This window comes from Chionomys nivalis, chromosome 16, assembly GCF_950005125.1.
Source record: "Chionomys nivalis chromosome 16, mChiNiv1.1, whole genome shotgun sequence".
Lineage (NCBI taxonomy): Eukaryota > Metazoa > Chordata > Mammalia > Rodentia > Cricetidae > Chionomys > Chionomys nivalis.
In genome coordinates this window covers 53,502,706-53,517,806 of record NC_080101.1, presented here as the reverse complement: position 1 = coordinate 53,517,806, position 15,101 = coordinate 53,502,706, and the positions used below count along the sequence as shown (strand labels likewise).

General features: G+C 43.4%; 1 protein-coding gene across 1 annotated transcript; it reads right to left on the bottom strand.

Moving 5' to 3' along the window:
* Positions 1-1,400: 1,400 nt before the first annotated feature.
* On the bottom strand, positions 1,401-14,168 carry Tmem70 (transmembrane protein 70). The gene is made up of 3 exons (XM_057790609.1): positions 13,876-14,168; positions 10,165-10,270; positions 1,401-3,346 (listed from the first exon to the last, which is right to left on the bottom strand). Exons 1-3 carry the CDS (start codon positions 14,074-14,076, stop codon positions 2,889-2,891), a joined length of 765 nt encoding a protein of 254 aa, XP_057646592.1. The 5' UTR covers positions 14,077-14,168; the 3' UTR covers positions 1,401-2,888.
* Positions 14,169-15,101: the final 933 nt, after the last annotated feature.

Here is a 15,101-nt window from a genome sequence, read left to right as displayed (position 1 = left end):
CTCACATGCAGGTTAGAGAAATAGACCTGTATCTATCGGGTTGCACAAAAACCAACTCCAAAAGATCAAAGGCCCAAACATGAAAACCGAAACTGCTCAAAGAAAACACAGACAGTACCCTGCGTGATATAAGTGCAGAAAAGGACTTCCTCAATAGGACTCTGTTTCCTGAGAATTAAGGCCAACAACTGATAAGTGAGACTTAATGAAACCCAAAGGCTTCTGCACAGTTCAAGAAACAATTGAGTGAAGAGGAAGCCCAGAGAATGGGGGGAATCTGTTCCACCTATATATCTGACAGAGGATTACTGTCCATACTGTATAAAGAACTCAAAAGACAAAGCATCAGGCTGGAGCGATGGCTCAGAGGTTAAGAGCACTGACTGATCTTCCAGAGGTTCTGAGTTCAATTCCCAGTAACCACATGGTGGCTCACAACCATCAGTAATGAGATCTAGTGCCCTCTTCTAGCCTGAAGGTATATATGCAGGAATAACCCTGTATATATAATTAATAAATAAGTGTAAAAAAAAAAAAGACAAAGCATCAAAAACATACAAACAAACAGAAATGACATGCCGGGCGTTGGTGGCTCAGGTCTTTAACCGGATCACCCGGAGGCAGAGGCAGCCTGGTCTACAAAGAGAGTTCCAAGACAGACAGAGCTGTTCCACAGAGAAACTCTGTCTTGAAAAAGCAAAAGAAAACAAATGACACATTCAAAAAAATAGACCTGGGACCTGAACAGAGAGTTCTCAAAATAAGAAAAAAGAATGGCTAAGAAATATCTCAAAACATATTATTCATCAACTGTAGCAATTAGGGAAATGCAAATCAAAACAACTTTGAGATATTATCTTACTCTAGCCAGAATGACAAAGATCAACAAAACAACTGACAACAGACTCTGGGAGGGTGAGGAGAACCCTCCTTCACTGTGGGTGGGACTGCAAGCCTGTGGAGCCACTGCGGAAAAATCAATGTGGAGAATTCTCAAAATGCTAAAAATAAAGCTATCATATGACCCAGCTACACCCTTCCACCCTACTCCACAGACATTTGCTCAGCCATCTTCACTGTTGCTCTACTCACAATCGCTAGGAAATGGAAACAACCTAAATGTCCTTCAACCATGCATGAATGGATAGTGAGAACATAAATACATCATGGAATACTATTCTGCTGTAAAGAAAAATGAGATCATGAACTTTGCAGATAAATGGATGGGACTGGAGAAGATCATATTGAATGAGGCAATTCAGAGCCACATGTTCTCACTCATCAGAGGCTCCTAGTCCAAATTTTCTGGGGTGAGCACATATCCTGGAGTAACTGCAGAAGTCGGGAAAGTAGGAAAAGGAACCAACGCCAAGGAAGGGGAGTAGGGGAGCAATAGATAAAGACATAGCAGGGAAAATGATCTGATCAGAGAAATAGGGAAAAGGAGCAGGGCTCTAATTACAGAGGGGAGGAAGATAAATACTGAAGATGGAGGAAAGAATTGTTGGTCCAAATTGTTCAAGAGGCTCCCAAAATGTTACAGACTATTGCTATTGCCCAAGGTTACCTCACAATAGGGAAAAATCCCTATGGCTGAAGCCACCATGCACTTCAGACACAGGCCCAGAGACCCCTGAGGTGGAACTGATCTGAATGCCCCCTCCTTGAAGATTAGCTTTCACGGTGCAAAAAACACCATGCACACTTTCAAAGGAGGAAAGCAACCAATGGTCCTACCCAGCTATGACCCCTGTGAACCACAACGATGACCTGAATGGCACGATAACCTTATGGTGCAACGGTGATAAACACACCTCGGCAGTAACCAGCAGGTCTTTAATTAGACTTAAGATGTTCTCAACATGAGGGTACTGAACAGGCCTTCTCAACATGCCTGGTACTAAAAACCTAGCCAACAACCCATGGTTAGGGAAGTCATGGATCTTGGAGAAGAACCTACAACCACTGCTTTACAAAACTAGCATAATCCCTAACTGCATTCTGAATATTTGCCCCTATACCCACAGAGAAGTGCAGTCTTCACCCCATCAAGGAAACTTCTCTTTGCAACAAACTTCTCTTTGTAATGGAGACCATTACAGAAAACCACAACCAATCAAAATGCAGAGTTGTGGAGCCCAGTCCCAACAGATATATGTACAAAACCTCTTGGGGCTAAGGTTCAGGAGATATTTAGGAAGAAGGGATGGGAAGACTGTAAGACACAGAGACTCGGGGAGTTTGCTGTGAGACTGTCTCTCCTAGCAACTGGCTGATTATCCGCATTTTTTAACAGAAACAACTTGTTCTTGAATGTATTTTATTACATGGGAACATCATTATCTGAAAATTAATCAGAAATTCTGCTTGATAGTTTCAACTTTTGAGGTCTTTGGTGGGTTTGTTATTGCTGTTGTTTTGGTTTTTTAAGACAGGGTTTCTCTGTGTTAACAGCTCTGGCTGTCCTGGAACTCGATTATTAGACCAGGCCGACCTCAAACTCAGAGACATCCACCTGCCTCTGCCGCTGGAATGCTGGGATTTAAGGCATGCGCCACCCAGATCAACATTCTGTTTTAAGACAGGGTCTTACACAGTCCAGACTGACTCAAACCTACTAGAATCGCCAAGGATGATCTCAAATTTCTGGTCTTCCTACTTCCATTTTCCAAGTGCTGGGGTTACTGGTGTATACAAGCATACCTACTTATATGATGAGGGTCAAACCCAGGACCTCATGTAAGGCAAACACTATACCAACTGCACTGTCTTCGGGCTTTAAACTGTATTTTTTTAAAAAACAATCATTCACTAACAATAACAAAATGTAGGCAATCTTATTACACACTGAAATATACATGGCATGTAAACAAAACCGAAGAATAGGTTCATTTCCCATCCTCACGCAGTTTCTTTTCACTGACTTCTTCCATATCAAAGGTAAATGGTTTGTCATAACCCATTAGATGGTTAAAGTCATCAGGGTTTGGGAAGAGCATTGGATTAACTAACAGTGACTTTGTTTTTGCATAAAAGGTGGTAAATATATGTGTGCTCTCTGGAATCTTCACGTCATTTTGATGAAACACCGTGCTGGTTTCCGAAAGCACAGCATTGTATGTAATGGCTTTGTAAGTGTCACTTATGGCTTCGTGGTACAACCGAATGACATAGCCTTTTGTGAGGAAGTGAAGCAGCATAGGCGTGATCACTGTGAAGCTTCCCATGATTCCATAAAATAAGATTTGCAGAGGCAGACTTCCAAATGTCACATTACTTTGTGAAAAAAGATACGGTAAAAATGCAAGGCTGATCACACTTGTAGAATAAGAGAAACATTTCACACCTAAAGAGAAAAAAAAAATTAGTAACTAAGTTTTATAAATCAATCTACCCTATCAATTCTTCTAACCTTTTCTTCCTATACCATTGTTACAATTTGAATGCACAAAGATCCCCTAGTTTCATGTGCTGCACACTTGGTCCCTAAATGGAAGCACAATTTTGGGAAATTTTAGGAGGTAGACCTTGGCTGTTGCACTGAGGTCGGTCCCACCTCTTTTTCCTATGCTATGAAGTAAGGAAGCTCCTGTCATATACTCCTACAACCCTGATGTTCTGTTCAAGGGCATGGGGCCAAGCAACCATGACCAAATCTTCTAAAACTGTGAGTCAAAATGTATCTTTCCTCCATGAAGTAGTTTTCTTGAATATTAGGTCACAGTGATGACAAAGCTAATACTTATAATAATCATAAACTCACCATCAACAACAAACACAATGAAGTGCTTATTATGTGTCAGGGCTTCTGCCTTCTGTCTCAAGCAATTTACATATTCTATTCATAAGATATATATATAAAAGCTCAAGGAGAGGTGTATAATTGTTATCATTGCTCCATTTAAAAAATGAGAACTGGGTGAGGCAGGAGGATCACAATTTTGAGACAACATGGTAAGACTGCTTCTGAAAAAGCCAAAGAGAAGGAAAGTAAATAGAATTCACTCTATGGAGTGTATCTGCTTAACATGCTTGCTGCCCTAGGCTGATCCCCAGCACTGCCAAATCTTGAACAACGAGGAAAACTGAAACTAAGTGGCTCCTATCTATAATCCCAGTACTTAAGAGGCTAGGGTTGGAAGATCGAGCCTGGGATAGAGTGAGGTACAGGCCAGCCTAAGCTACAGGCTGGAGAGATCATGCAGTAGGTAAAGGGCTTGCTGTACAAGCATGAGAAGCTGAGCTCAGATCTCCAGCACCCACATAAACGCTGAGCATGGCAGCACACAGCTGGAACTCAACAGTTGGGGAAGCGACGACAGGCAGATTCCCAGCTAGTTTAACCAAAATGGTGATCTCCAAGCTGGGCATGATAGCACATGCTGCCTTTAAGCCCAGCACTCAGGAGGCAGAGGAAGGGGGATCTCTTGAGGTCAGAACAGCCAGAGCTGCACAGAGGAAACCCTATCTTGAAAATCAAAACCAAAAATCTCCAAGTTCAAGATTGTCTCAAAAACTAAGGTAGAGATTTGCTGTAATTAGCTTTAATCACCAATTTGGCATAGCCTAGTCACTTGAGAAGGGAATCTCAGTTGAGGCTGCCCAGATCATACTGGCTGGCCTGTGGGCATGTCTAGAGAGGACTGTCTTGATTGGCACCATTCTCAGGGCAGGTGGTCCTGCATTGCAAAAGAAACCTAGCTTAGCCTGTAAGTGAGCCAGTAAGCTGCATTCTTCCAAAGTTTCTGCTTCAAGTTCCTGCTTGAGCTCCTGCCCTAACTTCCCTCAGTGATGGAGTACAACCTGGAAGCTGACATTTTGCTTTTGGTCAGAGTATCGTATAACAGCAACAGAGTGAAACCAGAAGAAGAGCAATGGAGGAAAATACCTGAAAACAACCTCTGTCACACAGACATTCCCCACACCCACATATGAGGACGGGAAAAAGCAATGTACAATGCCACACAGCTAGTTACTAAGTAGTTGGGCTGGGATTCAAACCCAAGTAACCTGACCCTTCATGAATGAGGCTGAGGCAAGAAGACTGTGAGTTCAAGTTCAGCCTTAGCTACACATCAAGACTGTTTCAAAAAACAAAAACAGCCGGGCGGTGGTGGCGCACGCCTTTAATCCCAGCACTTGGGAGGCAGAGGCAGGCGGATCTCTGTGAGTTCGAGACCAGCCTGGTCTACAGAGCTAGTTCCAGGACAGGCTCCAAAGCTACAGAGAAACCCTGTCTCAAAAAACCAAAAAAAAAAAAAAACAAAAAAAAAAAAAACAAAAACAAAATAATTTAAATAGAAAATTTAATAGAAAATTAGAAAATAAAAAAGTTGAGATTCTAAAAAGTTGATCATAAAGTACATTTGGGGAAAAGATGGCGAAGAGATAAGGGTTAATCTCAAATATTAAAATCTAATAAACTATATAAAATAGTGTGGCACCTTCTCCCCACCCCAAAAAAGACAGACTGGTGTATACAAAAAGACGCATACAAAAAGAGACAAATAAACAGAGCAAAATAGAAAACAAACAAAAAAATACATTGAAATATATGTTGAAATTTAATACAGAATAAAGACATAATCTAAAATCAGTAGGTGAGATGGTGGTGGTGGCGCACACCTCTTAATCTCAGCATGTGGGAGGCAAAGGCAGGTGGGTCTCTGTGAGTTTAAGGCCAGGCTGATCTATAAAGCCAGTTCCAGGACAGTCAGGGCTACACAGAGAAACCATGTCTTAAAAAACAAACAAACAAATCAGTAGGTAAAACGATTTAACTTTTTAGTAAGTGATGTTAGGTTTATAAAAACTGTTATTTAGAAAAATGGTGAAAAATCTGGGGCTAGCCAGGCGGTGGTGGCGCACGCCTTTAATCCCAGCACTTGGGAGGCAGAGGCAGGCAGATCTTTGTGAGTTCGAGACCAGCCTGGTCTACAAGAGCTAGTTCTAGGACAGGCTCCAAAACCACAAAAAAACCCTGTCTCGAAAAAAAAAAAAAAGAAAAGAAAAAAAAAAAGAAAAATCTGAGGCTAGCAAGATGGCTCAGAAGCCTGACAACTTAATTTCAATGCGCAGAACCCACATAAAAACGGGAGAAGCTATGCAGTGGGGGCGTGGCACACGCCTTTAATCCCAGCACTTGGGAGGCAGAGGCAGGCGGATCTCTGTGAGTTTGAGGCCAGCGTGGTCTACAAGAGCTAGTTCCAGGACAGGCTCCAAAACCACAGAGAAACCACAGAGAAACCCTGACTGACTCAATAATGTTGTTCTGTTTTCCTTTTTTGAGACAGGGTTTTTGTGTAGCTCTGCTGTTTTACATTCACTCTGTAGACTGGCCATGAACTCACACAGATCTGTCTCTGCCTCCTGAATGCTGAGATTAAATGAGAGCACCACCACATCCGGCTATAATGTTCTTTGACCTCCACACATGTGCCATGTTTCATACACATATACACATATACACACACACACACACAAATTTAAAAAGAAAATGATAAACTTCAATCCATCCATTATACCATAAACCATGAAAAATCCAAAAAGGTCAGAGATTTAAATGTGGGGGAAAAAAATCATAGAGGTATTCATGAAGTCCTTTATAATCTGGAATGGACAGAGCTGGACATGATGGCAAAGATGTAAAGAGCCAGTACTGCTCTTTCAAAGTTCAGTTCTCAGCACCCACTTCCAGTGGCTCTCAATGCCCGAAACCCCAACCTGATGGATCCAACATCTCCAGTCTCTGAGGACATTTGTATGCATGTGGCATGCTCCCATAAAGACACATTCACAAACACATTATTTAAAAAGTAATTAAAATCAATCTTTTTTTTTTAAGTTCCAGAAACAGCCAGGGTCAAAAGACTGACAATCTGACTACATTTTTTTAATAAAGAAAAGGAAAACATAGCCACACACACCAGTAACTCATTATTTGAGGTGGAAAGAGATCAGTTCAAGGCTAGCCAACTTTACCTATCAAGTTGGAAGTCATTCTGAGCTACATCCTGTCCATGACAAAAATATTCTGAATTTATATGAGAAGGATTAGTATCCGTAATATATAAAATGTTTGTGGAATGAGAAAACCGAAAACCTTGACACTTTAAGGGTAAATACATAAATGGCCCTTTAAATAAATTTCAATAAATTGGTACAAAAATCTCATTCATAAGATACATGTAGTTAAAATTAATGTTACTGTTTTGCTCCAAATTGACAAAAGCAAAAGTCTGACAACTGTTCATAAAGTTGGAACTAAGCAGCCACTCATATAGTGCTATTGGATGAAAGCTTAATTATATTGTCAGTAATTTAAAAATAGTTCCTTTCCTCTTCCCACAGGTGGTTGCTATGACATCAGTATGCATGGGATAAATGAGGACCATGGTGCCTCCTATGTAACTCCTCCACCCTTCTGAAGTATCTTTTCTCCCTATTACTTTTGTTACACTGTAGTAAAACTGATGCCTAACTAGAACTTCACAATGTGTCCTTATTTGGAAATAAGATCTTTGCAGATCTAAAGAACAAGATGAGATCATGCTGGATTGAGGTGGGCTCTAAATCTAATGAGGTGCCCTTATAAGGGCAGAAAAAATCAGAGATTCAGGGAGGCTGCCATAGGAACAGCAAGCAGCAGTCACAGGGAGGGGCAAGCTACAAGCCAAGAATGTTAAGGACTACCAGGAGAGACCAGAAGCTGGATGGGGTAAGACTTCCTTGAGCCATCACCATGGCATGGCCCAGTGCATACCCTACTTTTATATTTTTAGCCTCCAGAACTGTAAGAAAATACATTTACTTCTATTGTTTCCATGTTTAAGAAAGAAACCATTAGATAAGAAGGCGTGGCAGCAGGAACTTGATGAGACCAGGTACACTGCATCCAGTCATGAGAGCTTTCTCCTCTTTACTCAGCCTAGGGTCCCACATTTGGAATGGCAAACCCACATTGAAGGTGGACCATTCCAGCTCCACTAACCTAGGCCATCTCTCACAGACATGTCCAGAGGCTCATCTCTCCATTAAGTCTAGATCCCTTCAAGCTGTCAATCAGTCCAAACCAAGACAACCTTTCTGCCTCTGCTTGTACTGAGGACTTCTGCACCTGCGACATATGTGCTCCTTTCACATCTTCACAGTCTGCACTCATCAGACAAGACCTAAGGGGAAGTCATCTTGATACAACCACTCTGTTCTTTCACTCCGCAGCCTGAACTCATACCTAATCATAACAATGCAAATACGGCTGATTGTATGGCATATTCACTTTTCTTTCCTACTGGCTGTAAGAGTCTGCGTTACCTTTAAGTTTCATTCCTAAGACACAGCCAGTATGGTATCTGTAATTATCTGGGGCTGAATTAACATTGACTACAGAAAAGCCTTCTGGAGGCTACCTATGTGGCAGTGAGGAAGTTCCAGAACCACAGCACTATCTCAGTGTTTCTCCCTGCATTCCCACGTAGAAAGCAGCACTGACCTCTGACACAGCGACTTTCTACTATCCATAGCACTGAAAGGCTCAGGCAATAACTTTCCTCTACAACCTACAATTGTCCTTTTTTTGTTTTTGTTTTTCAAGACAGGATCTCTCTGTGTAGTCCTTGCTGCCCTGGAACACACACTGCAGACCAGGCAGCATTAGAACTCACAGAGATGCACCTGCCTCTGCCCCTCAAGTGCTGGATTAAAGGTGTGCATCACAACATCCAGTTTCAAGCAACCATTCTGAAGAGGTTTTATGAGAGGGACAGGCACACAGGACAGTCAGGACTACAGAGAGATCCTGTCTGAAAAAAACAACAGAACAGAGGTGCTACCAGGCTTTTAGTCACAGTTTTTGTATTGTGACCAAATACTGGAGAAAAGCAACTTGAAAAAAGGAAAAGGTGGGGGCTGCAGAGATGGCTCAGTGGTTAAGAGAACTGACTGCTCTTCCAGAGGGCCCAGGTTCAATTGTCAGCAACCACCCAGCAACTAACACCTGTCTGTAAATCTTGTTAGGGGTTCCAACACCCTCACACAGACATGCATACAGACAAAACACCAATACACACAAAATAAAAAATAATTAAAAAAGGAAAAGTAACTATGACTCATAATTTCTGAGATTTCAGCCCACAGTTACTTAGACCTATGTACTTGGACAACATCATGCCTACAAGTGTATTATTAGATAGTGGAAGACCTTCATGACAAATTGGAAGCAGAGAGAGGACAAGAAAGAGCCAGGAACAAAATCCTCCCTCCAAGAACCTACACCCAGTGACTTCCAGAGGAAGACAACTCTCCTAAAGTTTCAGAACTCTCTAAACAGTGCTACCAGCTGGGGAAGTGAGACTACATTAAACGCACAAGCTTGTGAGGGATACTTAAGTCAAACCATAACAATATTCTCCCACTCTTTTTACACTATTCACATAGTTTTACTTTTCTGTTGCATCTTCTAAGATGAGTGACTTAAGGGAAGCTTCAATGCCTTCTGTAAGATCACAAAACCACAATTCAATCTGTAAACAAATTTTTTTTTTTTTTTTTTTTTTTTTGGTTTTTTGAGACAGGGTTTCTCTGTGGTTTTGGAGTCTGTCCTGGAACTAGCTCTTGTAGACCAGGCTGGTCTCGAACTCACAGAGATCCGCCTGCCTCTGCCTCCCGAGTGCTGGGATTAAAGGCGTGCGCCACCACCGCCCGGCCTGTAAACAATTTTAAAACTCCCAAAAGGGAAAGTATCAACCTCTACGTTGTCTCAATGGGCTTCAGAGAAAAAACCATTTTCCTTACCTGTTATAATAATTCAGCGATGCTAAGAACATAGGTAACATATGCTAAAAAGGTTTACTAGGTAGGACAAGCCCAGAAGGCCTCAACCCCACACAAGAACTCTAGGCAACTAAGTAAAGCTGGGTGTGAGAGGGTGGAAGAGCACACCAATTGGTTTTCCAGTACAAAACCATCAGCCCTGAAAACACGAACAAGTAACGCTGTACAGACTCAGCAGGTTATAGTTAGGAACACACACACACACACACACACACACACACACAGGCATGTGATAACAATTAGTGAAGAGAAAAGGCCATGAAATTGAAAGAGAGTAAGAAGGAATACACAAGAGGGTTTGAAGGCAGGACAAGGGAAGGGAGAAATACTTACCAAATACTGTGCGGGCCAGGTTCCCAGTATAAATCAGTCTTCCATCTTCTGGTTTATCAAACTGTGTATGTGCACTTCGAACACAACGCTCCCAACAAACGGGTATCTATTGAAACAACAAACAATCGACTAACTGGCTTTTTGAAATTTTTAGTTATCAAAGCTATGTGTGTGTGTGTGTGTGTGTGTGTGTGTGAAGAGAATTTGTTACATATTGACATAAAGAATTCTCAGATAACTTCAGATCCAGAGACACCTTATCTCTTAAAAATCAGGTTGAGAGGTCTAGAGAGGTGGTTCAGAGGTTAAGAGCACTGACTGATCTTCTAGAGGTCCTGAGTTCAATTCCCAGCTATCACATGGTGGCTCACAACCATCTATAATGAGATCTGGTGCCCTCTTCTGGTGTGCAGGCATACATGCAGACAGAACATTGTATACATGATAAATAGATTTAAAAAAAATAATCAGGTTGAGAGATGGAGAGGCTCGGTGCTTAAAAGGGCTTACTGTTCTTCCAGAGGACCAGAGTTGAGTCCCTGCATCCACATGGCTGCTTACAACCTTCCGTAACCCAAGCCCATGGGATCTAAGACCCTCTCCTGGCCTCCTGGCCTCCATGGGCACTGCATGCATATGGTGGACAGACATACATAAAGACAAAACACTCATACATAAACAGAAAAAAAAATCTTAAAATAAGATTGAAAGCAACAGAAAAGACACCCAGTTAGGTAGTGGAGGCAGGTGGATCGCCAAGTTCCAGGTCAGTCTGGTCTACAGTTCCAGGACAGCTGGGACTATAAAGAGAAACCCTGTCTCGAAAAACAAAAAGGAAAAGAAACCTAATGTCAACCTTCACAAGTGTACTTAAACATACTAAACATGCACAAATAATTTCTAAAATTAGTTTTAATGCAATGATCTTAGCAAAACACTGTAAATTGAGGCTGTTCTGTGTGGGTGGGTGTGTACATGTATGAGCACATCCATGTCCAGCAATCAAACTATAGTCATGAAAGCAAGAGCCTTCACACAGGTTAGGCCATCCTGCCAACCCTATGGCTTTAAAGTCTGTACCTACGAACTACTTACATTATAACTAGCATTTAAAAAAAAAAAAAAAAGACTGCTTCCCTAAAAGCCTTGTAAATACCTTGTACCTCATTTTTTGTTTTGAAGATAAAGGTCGCCAAGATGTAATCTTCCAGCTCACAATGCAATGTAGCCCATGCTGATCCCTGGTCTCAGCCTCCTAAGCTACCACTGGATTGTAAGCGTGCCACCATTCCCAACCCTTTTATCTCAGAAAAAGAAAACATTGCTCAAAAGCTACATGAATTTTATACTAGCAGTTTACCAAATATGTGAATGAAAATGAGTATCTAAAAATGCATTTCGGGATAAGCAGGGACGTTGATTCGTACCTCTGTAACTTATATTCCCCCAACTCAGTTTTGTCCTTTCTTTAGCCAATGAGGATCTGCAGGGAAGGATCCCATAACGGGGTGGGCTTTGAAGACAGCAGTTGAGGTATTTCCTCTGCAGGAGGATTCTGGCTGCAGAGGTACTGTTGATTCAGGACTGTGCCCATCCATAAAAGTGCCCTGTAGTTTTCTGGCTAGAAAGTTCACCCTTCCCGTTCTTGAGAGTCTGGTTTATAGCAGAGCCAGCTGGGATGAGCAAGCCTCCATATTGCAACACACGGTTTTCCACAGATGACCTAGGACCTAGGCAGCCTGGTCGCGCTCCTGCTGTTGCTGTGCCACATCTGCGGAAAGGGGACCAAGCTGCTGTGCTGTTAGACCTGACCATGTCCCCTTTGGAGTCCTCGTCAACTTCTAGGGTTAAACACCTTTATCTTTCCCTACCCCAGGTCTCCGTTATTCTCTGAATTGGTGAGCCAGTTCTACAGGGTCCTCATGGAACCTGCCACCACACTCATTGTCACCTGCCGTTCACAGGGATGTTGCAGGTTAACCGTGGCAGTGTATTCATTGCCTGTTTTTGCTTTTATTGTACAGTCAGTACTATTAATTTTGTTTTGAATTTTATGACTTTGTAGTATTTTAGATAAAGTCATTTGTACTTGTGTAGAGTGAGAGGACTGTTGAATAAACCTCGGACTAGATGCAAACTGAGAAAATAAATAAAAATGCATTTCGGCGTTCGAGAGATGGCTCAGTGGTTAAGAGCATTGACTGCTGTTCCAGAGGTCCTGAGTTCAATTCCCAGCAACCACATGGTGGCTCACAACCATCTGTAATGAAATCTGGTGCCAACTTCTGTCTGCAGGGACACATGCAGACAGACCATTGTATACATAATAAATAAATAAAAATGCATTTCATGCAGGAAGTGGTAGTGCATGCCTTTAATCCCAGCACTTGGGAGATAGAGGCAGGCAGATCTCTGTGAGTTCGAGGACAGCCTGGTCTACATGAGCTAGTTCCAGGACAGGCTCCAAAGCTACAAAAAAACCCTGTCTCGACAAACTAAACAACAAAATGAATTTCACTTTGCTCATAGTTAAAAATTTAAAACACACCTAATGCCTGGCAGTGGTGGCACACGCCTTTAATCCCAGCACTCGGGAGGCAGAGGCAGGTGGATCTCTGTGAGTTCGAGGCCAGCCTGGTCTACAAGAGCTAGTTCCAGGACAGGCACCAAAAACTTCAGAGAAACCCTGTCTCAAAAAATCCAAAAAAAACCAAAAAACAAAAAACAAAACAAAACCTAATTTCCTTGTGTTGAAATTCAGCTAAGACTCTAGCTAGTATCTTCCCAGGATGGTGGCATATGCCTTTAATCCCAGCACTCAGGAGGCAGAGACAAGAGGAGTTTGAAGCCAGTGCCAGGCTGATCTACATGTTCCAAAACAGCGAAGGTTACATATCGAAACCCTGATCCAAAAAAACCAAATAATCCAATTTCGACTTTAGGCATTTCTTCAAAGCTTATTACTATTATTATGTTTTGGGACTGTTTGTTTGTTTGTTTGTTTGTTGTGAGACATGGTTTCTCTGTTTAGCTGTCACGGAACTAGCTCTGCAAACCAGACTGGCCTTGCAGTCACAGAGATCCTCCTGTCTCTGCCATGCACCCGCTTCCCCAGCATTGTTTAATTCTGATACTTTAGAAAGTGGACTTACGTAGCTTGTTCATATTAAAATGGAAAGGTAACATTCATACCCCACCTTTCTCTCAATAATCAAAGAAATTCTTAAAAACAGAGACAAACATAGAACTCAGAACGAGGTTGTACGAGTTCGTTCACGTTCATTTCCAGGTGCTGCACTAATTTCTTAGCAAATCAACCTTTCTGACCTTCAGCTTTAGGTAAGAAACTAGCCCGAGCCCACTCTTTATATCCTAGCACTAGAGAATCAGAGGTAGGAAGGTCTTGGGAGTTCGAGGCCAACCTGGTCCACTTAGCGAAGTCAGGCTAGCTGAGGCAACAGAGACGCCTTGACTTCGCACAAAAGAAGAAACTATAAGCCCAGCGTCGTTATCACAAACCACGCAAACTGGAACCACCCGGGAAGTGATTGCACTGTCTAGGGAAGAGGAATCAGTTTCTCCCTTTGCAGCCGCGGCGGGACCCGAGGCCGAGGCCTGCTCCTCCGGGACCCGTACACGGAGGGTTCCCTCCGCACTGGAGCCCCCCAGACCGCACGGCGCACCCGCCACCCCGGCCCCCGGATGGCCGACCTGCGCTCCCCCGGCTCGCGGGCCAGGCTGGGCTCCCCGCAGGAGTCCGCCGCTCAGCAGTCGCGCGGGCTCGGCGCGGGAGGCCGCACGCCACAAGGCGACCCCGGAACCTCGGAGCGCGGCGGCCGCACACCATGGAGTCCTCCTCCCGCCGGGCCGCAGCCCCGCTGCCCACCGGCCACCCAGAGCCAACAGCAGCATGGCGCGAGCTTGGTAAGAGCACGGCCAGGCTCCAGCTGCCGCCAAGGACGCCAAAAGGCGACTCACGCCACCGACGCCTCGAGTGCGGCGAGGCCCCGCCCCCTAAAGCTGTACACGCAGCCGGATTGGTGCCCACGCGTGCGCAGAATATGCGGCCGGCCTGCAACCATCCCCCACCTAGTGGGTTCCGGGCAGCAAAGGATCGTCGAGTTCCAACTCCCGGCCTAGAGTGGGTTCCGAGTTCTTAGCATTTGGTTGGCTTTCTGACCATGCGCAAGGACAGAGTGGGGAGGCATGTGAAAAAGACAAAGCTCCGAAGCCTAGCAATCGTTTTCTAGGTCTTAAAAAGTGATTATGGAAAGCCAGGCTTAGTGTCACACACCTTTAATCCGGGCCACTCAGGGGGCAGAGGAAGGCAGATCTCTTGTGAGTTAGAGGCCTGGTCTACAAAGCCAGTTCCAGGACAGCCAGTGCTGTTTGTTGTTGTTGTTGTTTGTTTGTTTTTGTTTTGTTTTTTGTTTTGTTTGTTTTGTTTTTCGAGACAGGGTTTCTCTGTAGCTTCGGAGCCTGTCCTGGAACTAGCTCCTGTAGACCAGGCTGGCCTCGAACTCACAGAGATCCGCCTGCCTCTGCCTCCCGAGTGCTGGGGATTAAAGGCGTGCACCACCACCGCCCGGCCAGCCAGTGCTGTTTTATAGAGAAACCCTGTCTTTGTGGGGGTGGAAGGGAGTGGTTTGGGAAAACGTTTCTAACCTATCAGAAATAATTCTAGAGTTATCATTCCAAAAAGAATGTAATACTTTATGCTGTGAACAAAACGAGTGATAATTTAGCTCAATCACTGAGATGGGAGAAAATGGAACTTTTTCACGTAATATAGTTTTTAATTTTTGACAGATATTTTCATCCATACACACATTTGTTCTTTGCTCTTTAAAGAGGTATCGTGTGGGGGTGGGGAATGGAGCTTGCCTACCATTCAGTGATTGTGGAGAGTTGCAAATCCAGATCCAACTTACCTGGGG

Excerpts from the sequence above, each read along its gene's own strand:
- Tmem70 (XM_057790609.1), bottom strand. The coding sequence starts at position 14,076 with ATGCTGCTGTTGGCTCTGGGTGGCCGGTGGGCAGCGGGGCTGCGGCCC. Across the intron at positions 10,271-13,875 it reads CGCGAGCCGGGGGAGCGCAG|ATACCCGTTTGTTGGGAGCG; the intron begins GTCGGCCATCCG and ends TTGTTTCAATAG. Across the intron at positions 3,347-10,164 it reads CCTGGCCCGCACAGTATTTG|GTGTGAAATGTTTCTCTTAT; the intron begins GTAAGTATTTCT and ends TTTTCTCTTTAG.